This window comes from Syngnathus floridae, unplaced genomic scaffold (genome assembly GCF_059516105.1).
Source record: "Syngnathus floridae isolate MCC-2025c unplaced genomic scaffold, RoL_Sflo_1.0 HiC_scaffold_24, whole genome shotgun sequence".
Classification (NCBI taxonomy): Eukaryota; Metazoa; Chordata; class Actinopteri; order Syngnathiformes; family Syngnathidae; genus Syngnathus; species Syngnathus floridae.
Window position 1 is genome coordinate 60,325 of NW_028284053.1, and position 21,467 is coordinate 81,791.

General features: G+C 46.4%; 1 protein-coding gene across 1 annotated transcript; it reads right to left on the minus strand.

Moving 5' to 3' along the window:
• Nucleotides 1-20,204: 20,204 nt before the first annotated feature.
• LOC148378878 (janus kinase and microtubule-interacting protein 3-like) lies at nt 20,205-21,213 on the minus strand. Its single transcript, XM_088367691.1, has 3 exons — nt 20,959-21,213; nt 20,773-20,838; nt 20,205-20,711 (listed from the first exon to the last, which is right to left on the minus strand). The coding sequence occupies exons 1-3, from the start codon at nt 21,211-21,213 to the stop codon at nt 20,583-20,585; spliced, it is 450 nt and encodes a 149-aa protein (XP_088223817.1). The 3' UTR covers nt 20,205-20,582.
• Nucleotides 21,214-21,467: the final 254 nt, after the last annotated feature.

The window sequence follows — 21,467 nt, forward strand, 5'->3', positions numbered from 1 at the left end:
CGACGTAATACCCGCTTATCTGAAACGGCAGTTAAAAGTAGAGTTACATCAAGTTTTCTTGGAACCTAAACGAATGAAAGAAAACTATCATTTGGCCACAACCAACATTCACAGATACAACACAACGTGCGGGGTTGAGGTTAAAGATTGAGTGAAGGGCCCTCGTTTTAAACTACTGTTTTGAAAAGGAGTGGGAACAAGTAAAACGTATTTAATTTATTTAATGGGAAGTAGTAAGACTTATTAAATTTATTTAATCTACTTTTCTTCCCAGGCAAAATTTGATGTGCTGCAATTCCAAATTTCCAAAGTGAATGAAGGAATGAAGTCCTTTAAATTATGATTTTGTAAAAATACTAGCCATTAACACAAAATCGACGGCACAAAATGGGCAGACTTTACTTGTTTGAAAAGGACTGGTTACAAGACAGACTTTTTTAATTTATTTAATGGGAAGAAGACTTATTTAGTTTAATTGATCTATTTTTGTTCCCTGCCAAAATTCGATTTGCTGCAATTCCAAATTTCCAAAGTGAATGAAGGAAAGAAGTCGTTTAAATTATGATTTTGTTTAAATACTAGGCATAGACACAAAATCTACGGCACAAAATGGGCAGACTTTACTTGTTTGAAGAGGACTGGTTACAAGACAGACTTTTCTGATTTATTTAATGGGAAGAGGACTTATTTAGTTTATTTAATCTATTTTTGTTCCCTGGCAAAATTGGATTTGCTGAAATTGTATTTTGCCAAATCTCGATTTGAGACCTGATAGGAAGTATTAAACGCTTAGTTAAATCAATACAAGTTGGTAAGAAGAGCGAGTAATGTTGGTTGAACCGATGAATGAAGGTTGAAAGCAATTTAAATTATGACTTTGTATAAATACTAGATATTAACAGAACATCTACTGCGCAAAATGGGCAGAGTTTACTTGTTTGAGAAGGAGTGGCTTATTCAAAACTAAGATTTATGTAATCTGTTTGTTCCCAGGCAAAATTGGATGTGATGCAATTCCAAATTTCACCACATGATGGTGCCCAATTTTGACTTCATAGGACATATTAAACACTTAGCTTGTTATTATGTTCAAGGTAATCAGATTTGTTTATCATTCTAATGGCCTCTTCAAAACTATTCTGGATTACTACTTTGGATCTATTCTACATTACTTGGCAACAACATACTCTGTAACAGATTAGGCAGTATAATCACATAGGTTAACTTGAGAGTGCCCACACTCAATCTACTTATCGTGATGTGTTAAATCAATTACTGTTAGACATTATTTGTCTGATAATCTACCAAATCTTTGAATTGAAGAATTTGTGATTTAATTAATAGCTTGTTCGGGGTAATCAGACTTGTATATAATTCTAATGGCCTTCTTTTGAAAACTATTCTGAATTACAACTTTGGATCTTATATTACTTTGCAACAATCTACTCGGTGACAGATTAGGCAGTATAATCACATATGTTAACTTCAGTGCCCACACTGTATTTATTTATGGTTATTTGTTAAATCAAGTACTGTTAGACATGAAATAGGAAGTGTTTAACATAAATGTTATGGCTACTCACCATTGTAGCTCGCTCCTGGTCAATGATATGAGCCTCTTCTTGCAGTGGAAAACTTGCAGCCAACAAACACCGTGGAACCTAAAGGAATGAAATTAAACATTAACATTTCGCCCGGACCAACATTCACACGTACAACGCAACGCGGCTACACTTCTGCTATTACAAACGTAAATCTCCTTAAACACAACGAGTGTTACTTACCGTGTACGCTCTAGGCAAAATTGGATGTGATGCAATTCCAAATCTATCTGAAACGGCAGTTAAAAGTAGAGTTACATCAAGTTTTCTTTTTTAATCAACACAATCATTTACAACCGTTGACCAGAAAGAATCGTCGAAATTCGACGTCCCCCACAAACGCCACGCTCACTCGCTTTTCAGGGCAACAAAAGTACTTCTTTTTAAAAACGATGAGTTGTACTTACCGTGTACGCTCTGGACGGTCCAGTTGCAAGCAGAAAATAAAAATATTTCTCTTGTTAGTCGTATGTTACCATCCGCTGTGTCTTTGTCAACATCGCCGCCATTTTCCTACTTCCTGCTGCGAGCCACGCCCACGGATTTAAATTTGGGCGGAAGCTCTTTCCATTGGCGTCGTTTTCGCGTATAGCAAATCCGATTGGTTGGGAAGGGGGCACGGTTATGCAGCCGAGGGGTCCTGTGATCGGTGGGATGTAAAGTAGGCGTCGACGTCACGTCCGCGTCACGTGACCACGACGTGGCAGACGTCATATAGCAACCGCCGTTTTGTTTAGTAGACTTACAGTTGTTATGCATTGACATAATGGCGCACACACCAAATAGATTTAAATAAATTAAATAATTCTTCTGCCCACTCTCTTTTAAACAAGTTAACTCTCCCCGCGGATTTGAATTCCGGCGAAAGTTACGCCCATCGACGTCACGTATGTCACGTGACCACGACGTGGCAGATGTCATATAGCAACCGCTGTTTTGTTTAGTAGATTTACAGTTGTTATGCATTGGCATAATGGTGTGCACTCAAAATAGATTTAAATAAATTAAATATTTCTTCTGCCTACTCCCTTTTAAACAAGTTAACTCTGCCCACGTCCATTGACGTCTTGTCTGCGTCACGTGACCACGACGTAGCGACGTCATATAGTAACCGCTGTTTTGACCAGTAGACTTAGTTATTATGCGTTGACATAATGGCGCACTGGTTAGCATGGCCACCTCTTAAGCATGATGATGCGGGTTCGACGCCTGATCAATGTTAGCATGGAGTGAGCTGAAGTGCATGGCGCTGAAGATTTGAATCTTTGAAATGCGCTGAGGTCTGACATATCAGGCAGAATGGTTTGCCATCACGTTCAACAAAAAATAGAAACTTTCCCACTCTGATTAAAACGTCCTGTGTTCATCTACGTATTTTCGTTTTGCTGTGCATCTTTTCCCTGCCATTTCGAGAGCCCAATTGACACTCATAGTTTAAAGAAATGTGTTTGCCCATCCTACTTTGTGGAATTTCACCACATGCGCTTTTGACCAAAATACCAAATTGAACTCAAGTGAAGCCAACACGCACAACCCCCCCCCACACACACACACACACACACACACACACACACAAATGTTGATATGAACATAAAAGAGCCGCATGCGGTTCGGGAGTTGCGGCTTGGCCAAACCTGTACTATACAACTTTATTTGTATAAAATTTTCACAACAGCTGTCACACAAACAAAGCGGGAAAAACCGAAGACGTGCGTGTTCCGCCCACGCTGGATTTATTTGCACCTTTGAAAAGACACCGTATTGCCGCAGATGTGGCAAAGAGTACTTTTGGGCATCTGAGACGGAAGGATGTCCAAAGCATCACGTCACCTGCTCTGGTAGGCATGGTGGTGGGACGTTGAGGTCAACCGCTTTGGGGTTGGCTGACTCTTTGATCGCAGGATGCCACACACTTGAAGACAGAAGCAGAAAAGCAGAGCTAAATGCAAAATGTACTCACCGGTGACTCCAATTTTTTTCCCCCCTGAAGAAACAGCTGGACGGGTGGCCCCGGCTGGCCAGTGGGACTCTTGTTATTCTGACCCTTTTTAGTGCGCGTTTGGGGCAACAACCGTTTTTTGTGGCGCTCTCTTCTGGTTCAAAAGTGCCCTGCATGTGAATTTGCTTTTCCTGCCTTCTGATTGGATGAGCGCCGGTGTGACGCGGTGCCTCTGTCACCGTGGCGGGGGGTATACGTTGGCATCGGAGCGTCTGCCAACGTCTGAGACCGGCTGGCAGTGTATCGGAGGTGTCGAGTGCGGTGCCGCTGGAGCTCACTCACCAGCTGGTGTTAGGGCCACAGAATGAAGGCCAAGGAGAAGAATAGAAAGAGAAACAGAAACTTCTCCTCCAATTGTTTGATTTGTCTCTTCTGAGCTTCGATGAATTCTTTCAGCTCTTTGTTCCTCTAGGACGGACAAATGGAAAGTGGCATTCAAAAGCCAGTAAGCGTGCAAGTAAGTGCCGGGCTGGCTTTGGGCCCTTACCTGTTGCGCGCTGTGCAGCAGATCCATTCTCTCTTGGAGGATGCAAGCGTCGCGCTCCCTCAACTCGCACATCAGGGCTCGCTTCCATTGGTCCACGGCGCTCCTAAGCTCTTCTCTCTGATCCGCCGTCAGCACGTCATTCACGCCAGCGTGGCTGGCTTTTTCGCCGTCCGTGGCGGGGCAGTCCCGCTGCGGTAGCGCCTCGTACAACATGGCCTCCAGCTCCAGGATCCTCTGGGCCGCAATCCTCGTCCATCAGTGGTCCGGCGGGAGATTTGAGGGCGGCTTACCTTATGAGCCTGGTCCATGGAACACTTCCTGAAGTCCAACTCTTCATCCAGGTAGCCCTTCTGCTTGCAGAACATATCCTAGCACAGCTCAAGGTCAGAATTGTTGGGGCACATTGCCGGAGTTCCCCTTGGCTGATGTCGCGTGTCTGTCTACCTTCTCACTTTCAATGTCCAACATCTTCTGTTGAAGTGCTGACTTGGTCACTTTGATGTATTCTAACCACTGAGGAAAGGCTGCTGTCACATAAGCAGAATGCGAGAGCGTGCGTGGACGTGCGCGTTACCTTCTCGGCTAGGGTGAGAAGGGTCCTGGCGTGAATCACGACCACCTGCTCCTCGTTGGTGAGATTCTGCAAGAGCCCAAAGGCACAGCGTCAACAAGCTTCTTTCAGCGCAAAGCCTTCCAAAAGTCACATTTGAGCCGCCGAGTCTCGTGGAGTGCGAACATAAGGAGTTCGACATACACTTACGGCGTTATAGCCCAGGATGTCCAGCTTCTTCATCAGATCACTGATGACGATGTCCGGGGGAAAGGCGCAAGGAGCAATGTAAGGTGTTCTGGGACCTCGGGTTAAGGTTAGGGTTGCGAGGGACGCCTTACCTACGCTCACGCCCTCGGCCTCGCAGTAGATCTGCAAAGGGCTGAGGCCGTCTGGGAAACGGACTTGCAGAAACTTCAAGACGGGGGAGCGCCACTCCCTCTCCTGAAAGGCAGAGGCATGCATCCGTCCGTCCGTCCGTCCGTCCGTCCGTCACATCTCTGGCCTCAACACGCTTGTGCGAGTCTTCCCACCTCCAGCTCCAGGATGCGGAACTCAAGCAGTTCGTTTTGGTCTCGGATATCCTGGATGTGCTCTTTCAGACGCGCTTCTTCCGCCTCCATCCGCCTGACCTGAAAAGACAGTCAGACCTCATCTGCGGGGCTTCCCGACAGGTGTGACGCCAAGCGACTCCGCCCAGCGCCTTTCTTTCCGTCACCTTTTCGGCCAACTGCTGATTGCTCTGACGCAGCAGCTGCTTCTCCTCCACCCACTTGACATTCTAGAAGAGACAAACGCGTGGACAGCTTTGGAATGTTGTGTCATTTTCATCCACAAATTCTTTGGTTGACTGGAAAATGACATTTGCTTTTCTCCGCATTTTCCCAGCCACGTTCGGGGGGGGGGGGGGGGGGGGGGTTGGTCCAGTAATGCCAGACGGATGAGTGACTGAAGAATGTAGCTATTTTGTCTGAGAAAAAGGTGTGCTCATTGATGAGCTTACCTGTCCTTGTTGCTTCAGCGCTGACTCCAGATCTGCTACTCTGCTTTGATAGTGACCCATTTCTACCATCAGCTTTTCTCTGGTCTGAAAGGAGGAGGAGGGAGGCTCCTCCTCCTCCTTTCAGACCAGAGAACACCCGAGGCTGGGTGAGAACGGGGAGGCTGCGACCCGGCCGGGGGTTGCGGGAAGGGGCGCCACCTTGATCTCCTTCTCGGCGTCGTAGTCCCCTTTCGCTGGTCTGGGCTAGCAGAGCGTAGGCTCGTTGTAGCGCTTGATATTCTTGCGTCAGCTGGCGGTAGCGAAGCTCCGCCTCTTCATGCACACACCAATGCAACACAGCACTAGTACCAGAATCAGTCAGACCGGCGACAAAGCACCCGCGACGCAAAGACGAGTCCGATTCCAGGCTGAAGAGGAATGTTTGGTGCCAATACGCTGGCAGAAATGGCGGGCTACCTCTTCGGGTTCCGTGTCGGGGGTTCTGTCGGTGTGAAAAGACAAGGACGATCCGTCCGAGTCCACCAACACGTCTTCGTCGTAGCCGTAAAATGTTTCGATGACCTGCGGGCGCGGAAGCAAACATCTCTCTGAACAAACTGAAGCGACACCTCACGATGAATCGACGAGAGGAACGATAGCGAGAAAAAGGCCATTTCATCTTGCGCAACACCAAGCAGCCGCAAACAAACAGACTCACCTTGCAGGACCTCACGCTTTGTTCCTCCTCAGAGATTCTCGACGTCGGTATCGTAGCAGCAAATCTCTCTCCTGTCGACACAAATAATCCGCCTTTGAGATTCTTTGGATGCAAAGGGAACGAACGGCTCCGGCGCAGAAACAAACGCGACTCACAATGACATTTCTGACATGAGCTCCTGTCTCCAGAGCCTGAAAAACACGTCACCGGCGATGATTGGAGGGACGCTCGTCTTTTCCAAAAGTGACAACTACAGGGTGTGTCAGGGTTTTCCAGATTATCTTTATCGTATCATTGTGTTGCTTTGACTTTCACTGCGACCTGTAATAAATAATATTATTTATCCCTTATTTATCCCTATCGCTTATCCCTTCCTACACAAAGTCGTAAAACACCCCTTGCTATGTTTTGACTAGAGGTCAAGGGCTTCCTCTATTCAATCCACTCTTACACCCACCCTGTTTCTCTTAATTAAAATGCTCGTGCAGGAGCCGAGAGTCAGACTTCATTCGTACAACGGATGGACTCTCCACCTGCAGGTGTCCAAAAGAACTTACTTGTCTCCCGTGTGGTTCTTGCAAAATAAGTTGGAGCGAGCGCAACTCTAACAGGGTGCATTTTGCCACTAGCTGCCTACGGACAATGACGTCGCGCTCGCGGCTCATGGTTGACGGGCTGAGCAGCCGGGCAAGTCCGTCGTTTTCAGCGCACAGCGAGTGGCAAAGGCGCTGACAAAACGGGAGCTTTGAGCTGCTGAAAACGGCAAAACAAGTCTAAAGCGTGTTCAAACGCGTGCGCACAATGCTCCTGCTTGAAAGGTCGGAATTTAAGGGGCCAATTTTTTGGATGGCGGCCGCCGGCCAAGCTTTGGACGGAAAAGGTTTCCTGGCGACAGCGAACGAGCGCGGCGCTGCCGTACGTGCACCGAGTCGCCTGCCTGAAGACCTTGGACAAGTCGTCGATGATGTGCCGCTGCTCCACAACTTGAAGGAACTCCATTTCACCGTCCTGCTGGCCGCAACCGCGGTCCAGGTCATTGAGCGAACTAGGCCTTCTCTGTGGAACACAAATGCAGTGGACTCTGTTGGCACGCCGCCGTTGTCCGCGTCGACTTACCAAGCTTGCCATCTCCTCGTTCTCCTGGGTGACAAAGCGCACTTTGTTTTCAAGGCGACACAGCACCAGCGAGAGTTCTTCATTCTTCCTGCTCAGGCGTTTGTTTTTGTACAGGAGTGGCAGAAACTGGCTTTCTGTTTCTCTCAGTCGCTTTAGCTGCAAGCATGAAGTGCGGGATGTGAAAGACGCACAACACGCGGGCCAGAACGTATCCATTCCTTTTGCATCGGTTTGAACGGAATCGTGGCTTTGGCTCCCAATAAAAGACATCTACCAGGCAACCGACTCGCCGCGCCGCTCAACTAATAAGCAAGCGCAATGGGTGCCTCGCTGGATGGCGCGCATCAAACGTAGCGCAAACCTTCAAGCGTGCCGTCAATAAATTACCAGTTCATTGCGCTCTTCAGAAAGCAGGGCGTTTCGATCCTCCAGTTTCCTGATGACTGCGCTGAGCTCAGCGATTTTCAGATGAAACCGTCGCGTGTCCCGATCCTCCTGAGACTGAAAACGCCCCGCAACACACACACACAAGCACTCGTTCAAAGTTCAAAACTGTTTTTGTGCTACCTTCCTCCAGCAACGAACTAAGTCATGCGTACTGCAAGTGTGTTCAGGTGGCTTACGCAATGAAGAGGATTGCTAGTAGCGGCGTTGACCCCACTTCCAGGGTAGTTTAGGCCCGCCCTTTGGGAATCCCTCAGGGCAGCGATCTGCTGCTCGGCAGCCTGAGTCTGCAGCTGAAGGCGGTGGACGTGGCCGGCCCCAGGGCTTCATCCAAAACACTAACCGCTCTGTCTTTCAGCTTGATCTCATCCGTCTGGATGTACAAACGGGGAGCGCTCAGGCAGGCGGGCAAACTCATTTGCCAGAATTGTGACAAAAACAAAGAGAGCAACCGGCCAATTTTTTTCTTGAATCGACTAGAACACCTTTGCTGTGACAAAAGCGAAGCGAGCAACCGGACATTTTCTTCTTGTGAAATAGAATAGAATAGAATGCCTTAGGTGTCATTGCACTGCAGGTATACAACGAAATTGGGAACATAGCCACGCACCGCGCATCTGATCAGTCCTACCAGTCGGCGGATCTCCCTCTCGCAGTCTCTCTTGGTTCGGCTCAGCTCCTCCCGATGCTGGTGATGAGCCGATCGGAGCTCGGCCGCTCGGGACTGCCAGGCCTGCTGGGCCGCTGCCAGGGCTTCTTCCGCGCTCCTGGTGGAGGCGACACCGCTCGGTCTCCCGACACCGCCGCGTCTCCTCCACCTCCGCCAGCAAAGCGCCCCCCCTCCTCACCTGAGCAGACATTGCGCCACACCGGGCCGTTGAGACCGCAACGGAGCGCCGCGACGCTTACTGGGGACAAGCTACACAATACGGTAGCGGCCGCATCGAAGCCCGACGTGGCGTGCGGATAGTCAGACACGGATAGAGCGGATCACCTTGTCCATGGAGCCGTCCCTCAGGCTGAGGACCAAGGCATTCAGTCGCTGGATCTCTCCATCTTTGATTTTGATCACTCTCATCAGCTCCATTTCATGCTGCCGCAGTAATGTCTCCCTGGTAATGGCTAACTCTTTCTGCTTCTCCTCATGGAGTTTGCTTTTGAGTTCCGTCATGGCGGCGGTGGCACGGTGGTGCTCCGCCCGCAGGTCCTGACTTCTCTCTCTCTCCAGACAGCTGACCTGACATGACTTAGACTTAGACAAACTTTATTGTCATCTTGTCTGCACATGGTGCATACAAAACGAAATTCTCGTTGCATACGTCTTACAACAAAGTAGTGATATTGCAGTTGAATAGAAGTTAATATCTATGGTTTATCATTCCTCTAATCACACTCTTGAATACTATATTTCCTACTTATCACTATTGCAATAAGTATCAAGCTGCAGTGATAATTATGCAATAGTGCAAGTAGGCAAAACAGTATTCAAGAGTGTGCAGAGGAATGCTAAACCATGTATTAAACTTCTATTTAAAGGGTTTATACAAGTTCAGTAAAGTTGGTAGTGCGAGATAGTGCAAGATAGAGGTCCGTAGTGTCATAAAGTACAGTTCTGTGAATGTGTGATGCAGAGTTCAGTTTAGAGCTCAACAGTTCTAGTGTTCAACAGTCTGATGACAGCAGGGAAAAAGCTGTTGCAGAACCTGGTGGACCTGCAGCGGATGCTGCAAACCTCTTCCCAGAGGGCAGCAGGGAGAACAGTCCATGGTGGGGGTGTGATGGGTCATTGATGATGTTACGGGCACGGGACATGCAGCGCTGAGATGAAATGTCCTGAATGGAGGGAAGAGGAGCCCCTATGATCCTCTCTGCTGTCCTCACCACTCTCCTCACGTTCTTCCAATCGGAGGCGGTGCAGCCTCCACACCACACAGAGAGACAGCTTGTCAGAATGCTCTCTATGGTGCTCCTGTAGAACGTCCTCATGATGGGTGGGGGCAGGTGGGCTCTCCTCATCCTCCGCAGGAAGTACAAGCGCTTCTGTGCCCTCTTGACCAGTGCCGTAGTGTTCATAGTCCAGGTGAGGTCTTCTGTGATGTGGACCCCCAGGAATTTGGTGGTGCTGACCACCTCCACAGCTGAGCTGTTGATGATCAGTGGAGCGTGGTGAGGCTGTTTTTTCCTGAAGTCGACGATGATCTCCTTCATCTTCTCCTCATTCAGGATCAGGCTGTTTTCTCTGCACCAGCCCACCAGCTGCTCCACCTCCTCTCTGTAGTCCAGGTCGTTGTTGTCTCTGATGAGCCCCACCACCGTTGTGTCGTCTGCTGACTTCACAATGTGATTGGTGGTGAACCTGAGGACGCAGTCGTGTGTCATCAGGGTGCACAGCAGGGGGCTCAGGACGCAGCCCTGAAGGGAGCCTGTGCTGAGGGTGATGACATCAGAGGTGTTCTGTCCGACCCAGACAGCCCAGGTGTTCCAATTTTCCTACCAGATGCTGTGGGATGATGGTGTTAAACGCTGAGCTGAAGTCCAGGAACAGCCTCCGCACATGGGTGTTCTTCTCCTCCAGGTGAGCCAGGCTCAGGTGAAGAACGGAGGAGATGGCGTCCTGAGTGGAGCGGTTTTGCCGGTCGGCAAACTGGAACGGGTCAAATAATAGGGGGAGTCTGGAAACGATGTGACCTTTAAGCAGCCTTTCGAAGCACTTCATCATAACCGGAGTCAGTGCAACAGGCCGGTAATCATTAAATGAGGTGATTTGAGGTTTCTTCGGCACCGGAATGATGGAGGCAGTCTTAAAGCACGCCGGCACTGTGGCTTGGCCCAGCGAGGTGTTAAAAATGTCTGTGATGACCCCAGCCAGATGACTTGCACATTCCCTGAACACACGCCCAGGAATGTTGTCGGGGCCACGGGCCTTACAGGGGTTGACTCTCCTCAGGGTCTTCAACACATCGGCGGAGTCAAGGCAGAGTACCTCCTCTTCCTGATGGGGGACAGTTTTAACTGCTGGAGTGCCGTTTAGTGCCTCGAACCTCCCAAAGAAGTTATTTAGACCATTTAGAAAGTCAGCATCAACTACACCCACCGGGGGGGGGGAGGGTGAGTTGTAGTCTGTAATCGCCCGTATGCCTTGCCACATACTCCTGATGTTTTTGACGTCGTGGAAACGATCCTGAAATTTTCGACTGCGGTCTCGCTTCGCTATCCTGATGGCACGGTTCAAGTTGGCTCTCGCTGTCCTCAGTGTCTCCTTGTCGCCAGACTTGAAGGCAGAGTTCCGCGCTCGTAGCGTTTGACGTACCTCCTCAGTCATCCAGGGTCGTTGGTTGCCCCGGGTGATGATATTCTTAGTGGTGCTGACGTCCTCGGTGCATTTGTTGATGTAGGCTGACACAGTCATGGCACACGCATGTCTAATCTACATCGGGAAAACTGGGAGGGAGGGAGGCAGGCAGGGAGGCAGGCAGGGAGGCAGGCAGGGAGGCAGGCAGTGTCTGTCTGTTGAGGTTTTCACCTTGTTCTTCTCCTGCTGAAGTTCTAACTGGACGTCCATCAGTTTGGTTCTCAGCTCGTCATTGGCGGCCTGAAGGGCGTCCGTTCGCTCCGCCTTGGCCCGCCCTGCCGGAGCTCGTTTGGACATCTCTTACTCGAGTCTCGCCCGGTCGTCAGTCAGAGATCACAACATTTGTACCTGGAGAGCACAAACGCAGCGCTGTTTTCCACTGGCTTCGAACTCAACTTCAATCGGTACCGTAACTTACAACATCATAAACATGGAACTAGCTTGACTTATTCATTGAATAAATGCATTTGGGTCTTCAAAACTGCATCACGCAACATAGCGTGACCGAGACGGCCGTTATCCACCTGCGTGAAGTTATTTGGTGAAATGAATGAGATGTTTAAGACACCATCGTTCTGTCTCTATGTAGATGAAGGTAAATAATCGATTGCTGAAGGTCCAAAGGTGTTGTGATAAACAAATAAACATATTAGTGATTAGTGACATATTTGTGATAAACATATTAGGCAGGATAATCACATATGTTAACGTGACTGCCCACACTGTATTTATTTATGGTTATTTGTTAAATCGAGTACTGTTAGACATGAAATAGGAAGTGTTTAACATAAATGGAAGACGAAAGGGGTACTCACCATTGTAGCTCCTGCTGGTCAATGATACGAGCCTCTTCTTGCAGTGGAAAACATACAGCCAACAAACACCGTGGAACCTAAAGGAATGAAATTAAACATTAACATTTAGCCTCAACCAACATTCACAGATACAACGCAACGCAAACTACACAAACGTAAATCTTTTTAAACACAATGAGTTGTACTTACCGTGTACGCTCTAGACGGTCCACTTGCAAGCAGAAAATAAAGATATTTCTGTTGATAATCGTCGTGTTTGTATCCGGTGTCTCGCTCAAGGCCATTGCGCCCACAGATTTGAATTTTGGCGAGAGTTCAGCCTATTGACGTCATTTCCGCGGTGTAATACCCGCATATCTGAAACGGCAAAGTTAAGAGTAGAGTTAAATAAAGTTTTTAGTCAACGCAATAATTTACAACCGTTGACCAGTCGAAATAATCGTCGAAATTTGGCGTCTGTGGCTGGAAGCAGACGCCGAGTTCGACATTCCTCCCAAACGCCACACTCCCTCGCTTTTCAGGGCTAAAAAAAAACAGTTGTAATTACCTTGTACGCTCTAAACGGTCAAGTTGCAAGGTGAAAACAAAAATATTTGCCTTGTTAGTCATCGTGTTACTAACCGCTGTGTCTTGTTTGCCAGAACTGCCGCTTTCCTACTTCCTGTTGCAAGCCACGCCCACGGATTATAATTTTGCCGTGAGTTCCGCCTATTGACGTCATGTCCGCGTCACATGACTGCGACGTAATATTATCTAAAACTGTTTGTGCGGTATTGTGTTGTTCTGTGCGGTATTGTGTTATTCTGTGCGGCGTCGTGTTGTTCTGTGCGGCGTCGTGTTGTTCAGTGCGACGTCGTGTTGTTCAGTGCGGCATGGTGTTGTTCAGTGCGGCATGGTGTTGTTCAGTGCGGCATGGTGTTGTTCATGGCGGCATAATGTTGTTCAGTGCGGCATAATGTTGTTCAGTGCGGCATGGTGTTGTTCAGTGCGGCATGGTGTTGTTCAGTGCGGCATGGTGTTGTTCAGTGCGGCATAATGTTGTTCAGTGCGCCATAATGTTGTTCAGTGCGGCATGGTGTTGTTCAGTGCGGGATGGTGTTGTTCAGTGCAGGATGGTGTTGTTCAGTGCGGCATGGTGTTGTTCAATGCGGCATGGTGTTGTTCAGTGCGGGATGGTGTTGTTCAGTGCGGCATGGTGTTGTTCAGTGCGGCATAATGTTGTTCAGTGCGGCATGGTGTTGTTCAGTGCGGCATGGTGTTGTTCAGTGCGGCATGGTGTTGTTCAGTGCGGCATGGTGTTGTTCAGTGCGGAATGGTGTTGTTCAGTGCGGCATGGTGTTGTTCAGTCCGGGATGGTGTTGTTCAATGCGGGATCGTGTTGTTCAGTGCGGGGTGGTGTTGTTCAGTGCGGGATGGTGTTGTTCAGTGCGGCATGGTGTTGTTCAATGCGGCATGGTGTTGTTCAGTGCGGGATGGTGTTGTTCATTGCGGCATGGTGTTGTTCAGTGCGGCATGGTGTTGTTCAGTGCGGCATGGTGTTGTTCAGTGCGGCATGGTGTTGTTCAGTGCGGCATAATGTTGTTCAGTGCGGCATGGTGTTGTTCAGTGTGGAAAGGTGTTGTTCAGTGCAGGATGGTGTTGTTCAGTGCGGCATGGTGTTGTTCAATGCAGGATCGTGTTGTTCAGTGCAGCATAATGTTGTTCAGTGCAGCATGGTGTTGTTCAGTGCGGCATGGTGTTGTTCAATGCGGCATGGTGTTGTTCACTGCGGGATGGTGTTGTTCAATGCGGGATCGTGTTGTTCAGTGCGGCATAATGTTGTTCAGTGCAGCATGGTGTTGTTCAGTGCGGCATGGTGTTGTTCATTGCGACATAATGTTGTTTAGTGCGGCATAATGTTGTTCAGTGCGGCATAATGTTGTTCAGTGCGGGGTTGAGGTTAAAGGTTGAGTGAAGGGCCCTCGTTTTAAACTACTTTTTTGAAAAGGATTGGGAACAAGTAAGACGTATTTAATTTATTTAATGGGAAGTAGTAAGAGCTATTGAATTTAATCTATGTATTATATTCTATTGTATTGTATTCTGTTGTATTCTTTTGGATTGTATTCACACTAACCCCACTAAAACTTCAGCCCACAAAAACTCGCCTCTGGCGCCTAGCCTCTGGCACTTAGCCTCTAACACTTAGCCTTTAACACTTAGCCTTTAACACTTAGCCTTTAACACTTAGCCTAGAAGGTGAATAAATAGGGTTAAAGGTTGAGTGAAGGGACCTCGTTTTAAACTACTTTTTTGTAAAGGAGTGGGAACAAGTAAGACGTATTTAATTTATTTAATGGGAAGTAGTAAGACTTATTAAATTTATTTAATCTACTTTTCTTCCCAGGCAAAATTTGATGTGCTGCAATTCCAAATTTCCAAAGTGAATGAAGGAATGAAGTCCTTTAAATTATGATTTTGTATAAATACTAGGCATTAACACAAAATCGACGGCACAAAATGGGCAGACTTTACTTGTTTGAAAAGGACTGGTTACAAGACAGACTTTTTTAATTTATTTAATGGGAAGAAGACTTATTTAGTTTAATTGATCTATTTTTGTTCCCTGGCAAAATTCGATTTGCTGCAATTCCAAATTTCCAAAGTGAATGAAGGAAAGAAGTCGTTTAAATTATGATTTTGTTTAAATACTAGGCATAGACACAAAATCTACGGCACAAAATGGGCAGACTTTACTTGTTTGAAGAGGACTGGTTACAAGACAGACTTTTCTGATTTATTTAATGGGAAGAAGACTTATTTAGTTTATTTAATCTATTTTTGTTCCCTGGCAAAATTGGATTTGCTGAAATTGTATTTTGCCAAATCTTGCCTTGAGACCTGATAGGAAGTATTAAACGCTTAGTTAAATCAATACAAGTTGGTAATAAGAGCGAGTAATGTTGGTTGAACCGATGAATGAAGGTTGAAAGCAATTTAAATTATGACTTTGTATAAATACTAGATATTAACAGAACATCTACTGCGCGAAATGGGCAGAGTTTACTTGTTTGAGAAGGAGTGGCTTATTCAAAACTAAGATTTATTTAATCTGTTTGTTCCCAGGCAAAATTGGATGTGATGCAATTCCAAATTTCACCACATGATGGTGCCCAATTTTGACTTCATAGGACATATTAAACACTTAGCTTGTTATTATGTTCAAGGTAATCAGATTTGTTTATTATTCTAATGGCCTCTTCAAAACTATTCTGGATTACTACTTTGGATCTATTCTACATTACTTGGCAACAACATACTCTGTAACAGATTAGGCAGTATAATCATATCTGTTAACTTGAGAGTGCCCACACTCAATCTACTTATCGTGATGTTAAATCAATTACTGTTAGACATTATTTGTCTGATAATCTACCAAATCTTTGAATTGAAGAATTTGTGATTTAATTAATAGCTTGTTGTTATGTTAAGGGTAATCAGACTTGTATATAATTCTAATGGCCTTCTTTTGAAAACTATTCTGAATTACAACTTTGGATCTTATATTACTTTGCAACAATCTACTCCGTGACAGATTAGGCAGTATAATCACATATGTTAACTTCAGTGCCCACACTGTATTTATTTATGGTTATTTGTTAAATCAAGTACTGTTAGACATGAAATAGGAAGTGTTTAACATAAATGTTATGGCTACTCACCATTGTAGCTCGCTCCTGGTCAATGATACGAGCCTCTTCTTGCAGTGGAAAACTTGCAGCCAACAAACACCGTGGAACCTAAAGGAATGAAATTAAACATTAACATTTCGCCTCGACCAATTTTCACACGTACAACGCAACGCGGCTACACTTCTGCTATTACAAACGTAAATCTCCTTAAACACAATGAGTGTTACTTACCGTGTACGCTCTAGACGGTCCAGTTGCAAGCAGAAAATAAAGATATTTCTGTTGATAATCGTCGCTGCTCAGTGGCTCACGGCCATCGCGCCAACAGATTTGAATTTTGGCGGAGGTTCGGGCAATTACGTCATATCCGCGGCATTTGACTGCGACGTAATACCCGCTTATCTGAAACGGCAGTTAAAAGTAGAGTTACATCAAGTTTTCTTGGAACCTAAACGAATGAAAGAAAACTATCATTTGGCCACAACCAACATTCACAGATACAACACAACGTGCGGGGTTGAGGTTAAAGATTGAGTGAAGGGCCCTCGTTTTAAACTACTGTTTTGAAAAGGAGTGGGAACAAGTAAGACGTATTTAATTTATTTAATGGGAAGTAGTAAGACTTATTAAATTTATTTAATCTACTTTTCTTCCCAGGCAAAATTTGATGTGCTGCAATTCCAAATTTCCAAAGTGAATGAAGGAATGAAGTCCTTTAAATTATGATTTTGTATAAATACTAGGCATTAACACAAAATCGACGGCACAAAATGGGCAGACTTTACTTGTTTGAAAAGGACTGGTTACAAGACAGACTTTTTTAATTTATTTAATGGGAAGAAGACTTATTTAGTTTAATTGATCTATTTTTGTTCCCTGCCAAAATTCGATTTGCTGCAATTCCAAATTTCCAAAGTGAATGAAGGAAAGAAGTCGTTTAAATTATGATTTTGTTTAAATACTAGGCATAGACACAAAATCTACGGCACAAAATGGGCAGACTTTACTTGTTTGAAGAGGACTGGTTACAAGACAGACTTTTCTGATTTATTTAATGGGAAGAGGACTTATTTAGTTTATTTAATCTATTTTTGTTCCCTGGCAAAATTGGATTTGCTGAAATTGTATTTTGCCAAATCTCGATTTGAGACCTGATAGGAAGTATTAAACGCTTAGTTAAATCAATACAAGTTGGTAATAAGAGCGAGTAATGTTGGTTGAACCGATGAATGAAGGTTGAAAGCAATTTAAATTATGACTTTGTATAAATACTAGATATTAACAGAACATCTACTGCGCAAAATGGGCAGAGTTTACTTGTTTGAGAAGGAGTGGCTTATTCAAAACTAAGATTTATGTAATCTGTTTGTTCCCAGGCAAAATTGGATGTGATGCAATTCCAAATTTCACCACATGATGGTGCCCAATTTTGACTTCATAGGACATATTAAACACTTAGCTTGTTATTATGTTCAAGGTAATCAGATTTGTTTATCATTCTAATGGCCTCTTCAAAACTATTCTGGATTACTACTTTGGATCTATTCTACATTACTTGGCAACAACATACTCTGTAACAGATTAGGCAGTATAATCACATATGTTAACTTGAGAGTGCCCACACTCAATCTACTTATCGTGATGTGTTAAATCAATTACTGTTAGACATTATTTGTCTGATAATCTACCAAATCTTTGAATTGAAGAATTTGTGATTTAATTAATAGCTTGTTCAGGGTAATCAGACTTGTATATAATTCTAATGGCCTTCTTTTGAAAACTATTCTGAATTACAACTTTGGATCTTATATTACTTTGCAACAATCTACTCGGTGACAGATTAGGCAGTATAATCACATATGTTAACTTCAGTGCCCACACTGTATTTATTTATGGTTATTTGTTAAATCAAGTACTGTTAGACATGAAATAGGAAGTGTTTAACATAAATGTTATGGCTACTCACCATTGTAGCTCGCTCCTGGTCAATGATATGAGCCTCTTCTTGCAGTGGAAAACTTGCAGCCAACAAACACCGTGGAACCTAAAGGAATGAAATTAAACATTAACATTTCGCCCGGACCAACATTCACACGTACAACGCAACGCGGCTACACTTCTGCTATTACAAACGTAAATCTCCTTAAACACAACGAGTGTTACTTACCGTGTACGCTCTAGGCAAAATTGGATGTGATGCAATTCCAAATCTATCTGAAACGGCAGTTAAAAGTAGAGTTACATCAAGTTTTCTTTTTTAATCAACACAATCATTTACAACCGTTGACCAGAAAGAATCGTCGAAATTCGACGTCCCCCACAAACGCCACGCTCACTCGCTTTTCAGGGCAACAAAAGTACTTCTTTTTAAAAACGATGAGTTGTACTTACCGTGTACGCTCTGGACGGTCCAGTTGCAAGCAGAAAATAAAAATATTTCTCTTGTTAGTCGTATGTTACCATCCGCTGTGTCTTTGTCAACATCGCCGCCATTTTCCTACTTCCTGCTGCGAGCCACGCCCACGGATTTAAATTTGGGCGGAAGCTCTTTCCATTGGCGTCGTTTTCGCGTATAGCAAATCCGATTGGTTGGGAAGGGGGCACGGTTATGCAGCCGAGGAGTCCTGTGATCGGTGGGATGTAAAGTAGGCGTCGACGTCACGTCCGCGTCACGTGACCACGACGTGGCAGACGTCAAATAGCAACCGCTGTTTTGTTTAGTAGACTTACAGTTGTTATGCATTGACATAATGGCGCACACACCAAATAGATTTAAATAAATTAAATAATTCTTCTGCCCACTCTCTTTTAAACAAGTTAACTCTCCCCGCGGATTTGAATTCCGGCGAAAGTTACGCCCATCGACGTCACGTATGTCACGTGACCACGACGTGGCAGATGTCATATAGCAACCGCTGTTTTGTTTAGTAGATTTACAGTTGTTATGCATTGGCATAATGGTGTGCACTCAAAATAGATTTAAATAAATTAAATATTTCTTCTGCCTACTCCCTTTTAAACAAGTTAACTCTGCCCACGTCCATTGACGTCTTGTCTGCGTCACGTGACCACGACGTAGCGACGTCATATAGTAACCGCTGTTTTGACCAGTAGACTTAGTTATTATGCGTTGACATAATGGCGCACTGGTTAGCATGGCCACCTCTTAAGCATGATGATGCGGGTTCGACGCCTGATCAATGTTAGCATGGAGTGAGCTGAAGTGCATGGCGCTGAAGATTTGAATCTTTGAAATGCGCTGAGGTCTGACATATCAGGCAGAATGGTTTGCCATCACGTTCAACAAAAAATAGAAACTTTCCCACTCTGATTAAAACGTCCTGTGTTCATCTACGTATTTTCGTTTTGCTGTGCATCTTTTCCCTGCCATTTCGAGAGCCCAATTGACACTCATAGTTTAAAGAAATGTGTTTGCCCATCCTACTTTGTGGAATTTCACCACATGCGCTTTTGACCAAAATACCAAATTGAACTCAAGTGAAGCCAACACGCACAACCCCACCCCCCCCCACACACACACACACACACACAAATGTTGATATGAACATAAAAGAGCCGCATGCGGTTCGGGAGTTGCGGCTTGGCCAAACCTGTACTATACACCTTTATTTGTATAAAATTTTCACAACAGCTGTCACACAAACAAAGCGGGAAAAACCGAAGACGTGCGTGTTCCGCCCACGCTGGATTTATTTGCACCTTTGAAAAGACACCGTATTGCCGCAGATGTGGCAAAGAGTACTTTTGGGCATCTGAGACGGAAGGATGTCCAAAGCATCACGTCACCTGCTCTGGTAGGCATGGTGGTGGGACGTTGAGGTCAACCGCTTTGGGGTTGGCTGACTCTTTGATCGCAGGATGCCACACACTTGAAGACAGAAGCAGAAAAGCAGAGCTAAATGCAAAATGTACTCACCGGTGACTCCAATTTTTTTCCCCCCTGAAGAAACAGCTGGACGGGTGGCCCCGGCTGGCCAGTGGGACTCTCGTTATTCTGACCCTTTTTAGTGCGCGTTTGGGGCAACAACCGTTTTTTGTGGCGCTCTCTTCTGGTTCAAAAGTGCCCTGCATGTGAATTTGCTTTTCCTGCCTTCTGATTGGATGAGCGCCGGTGTGACGCGGTGCCTCTGTCACCGTGGCGGGGGGTATACGTTGGCATCGGAGCGTCTGCCAACGTCTGAGACCGGCTGGCAGTGTATCGGAGGTGTCGAGTGCGGTGCCGCTGGAGCTCACTCACCAGCTGGTGTTAGGGCCACAGAATGAAGGCCAAGGAGAAGAATAGAAAGAGAAACAGAAACTTCTCCTCCAATTGTTTGATTTGTCTCTTCTGAGCTTCGATGAATTCTTTCAGCTCTTTGTTCCTCTAGGACGGACAAATGGAAAGTGGCATTCAAAAGCCAGTAAGCGTGCAAGTAAGTGCCGGGCTGGCTTTGGGCCCTTACCTGTTGCGCGCTGTGCAGCAGATCCATTCTCTCTTGGAGGATGCAAGCGTCGCGCTCCCTCAACTCGCACATCAGGGCTCGCTTCCATTGGTCCACGGCGCTCCTAAGCTCTTCTCTCTGATCCGCCGTCAGCACGTCATTCACGCCAGCGTGGCTGGCTTTTTCGCCGTCCGTGGCGGGGCAGTCCCGCTGCGGTAGCGCCTCGTACAACATGGCCTCCAGCTCCAGGATCCTCTGGGCCGCAATCCTCGTCCATCAGTGGTCCGGCGGGAGATTTGAGGGCGGCTTACCTTATGAGCCTGGTCCATGGAACACTTCCTGAAGTCCAACTCTTCATCCAGGTAGCCCTTCTGCTTGCAGAACATATCCTAGCACAGCTCAAGGTCAGAATTGTTGGGGCACATTGCCGGAGTTCCCCTTGGCTGATGTCGCGTGTCTGTCTACCTTCTCACTTTCAATGTCCAACATCTTCTGTTGAAGTGCTGACTTGGTCACTTTGATGTATTCTAACCACTGAGGAAAGGCTGCTGTCACATAAGCAGAATGCGAGAGCGTGCGTGGACGTGCGCGTTACCTTCTCGGCTAGGGTGAGAAGGGTCCTGGCGTGAATCCCGACCACCTGCTCCTCGTTGGTGAGATTCTGCAAGAGCCCAAAGGCACAGCGTCAACAAGCTTCTTTCAGCGCAAAGCCTTCCAAAAGTCACATTTGAGCCGCCGAGTCTCGTGGAGTGCGAACATAAGGAGTTCGACATACACTTACGGCGTTATAGCCCAGGATGTCCAGCTTCTTCATCAGATCACTGATGACGATGTCCGGGGGAAAGGCGCAAGGAGCAATGTAAGGTGTTCTGGGACCTCGGGTTAAGGTTAGGGTTGCGAGGGACGCCTTACGTACGCTCACGCCCTCGGCCTCGCAGTAGATCTGCAAAGGGCTGAGGCCGTCTGGGAAACGGACTTGCAGAAACTTCAAGACGGGGGAGCGCCACTCCCTCTCCTGAAAGGCAGAGGCATGCATCCGTCCGTCCGTCCGTCCGTCCGTCCGTCACATCTCTGGCCTCAACACGCTTGTGCGAGTCTTCCCACCTCCAGCTCCAGGATGCGGAACTCAAGCAGTTCGTTTTGGTCTCGGATATCCTGGATGTGCTCTTTCAGACGCGCTTCTTCCGCCTCCATCCGCCTGACCTGAAAAGACAGTCAGACCTCATCTGCGGGGCTTCCCGACAGGTGTGACGCCAAGCGACTCCGCCCAGCGCCTTTCTTTCCGTCACC

Bases quoted from the DNA above. Each gene is read 5' to 3' on its own strand.
- LOC148378878 (XM_088367691.1), bottom strand. From the start codon at position 21,213: ATGCATGCCTCTGCCTTTCAGGAGAGGGAGTGGCGCTCCCCCGTCTTG. The intron at 20,839-20,958 runs GTAAGTGTATGT...GGGCTCTTGCAG, and splicing joins ACATCCTGGGCTATAACGCC to AATCTCACCAACGAGGAGCA. The intron at 20,712-20,772 runs GTAACGCGCACG...GCCTTTCCTCAG, and splicing joins TTCTCACCCTAGCCGAGAAG to TGGTTAGAATACATCAAAGT.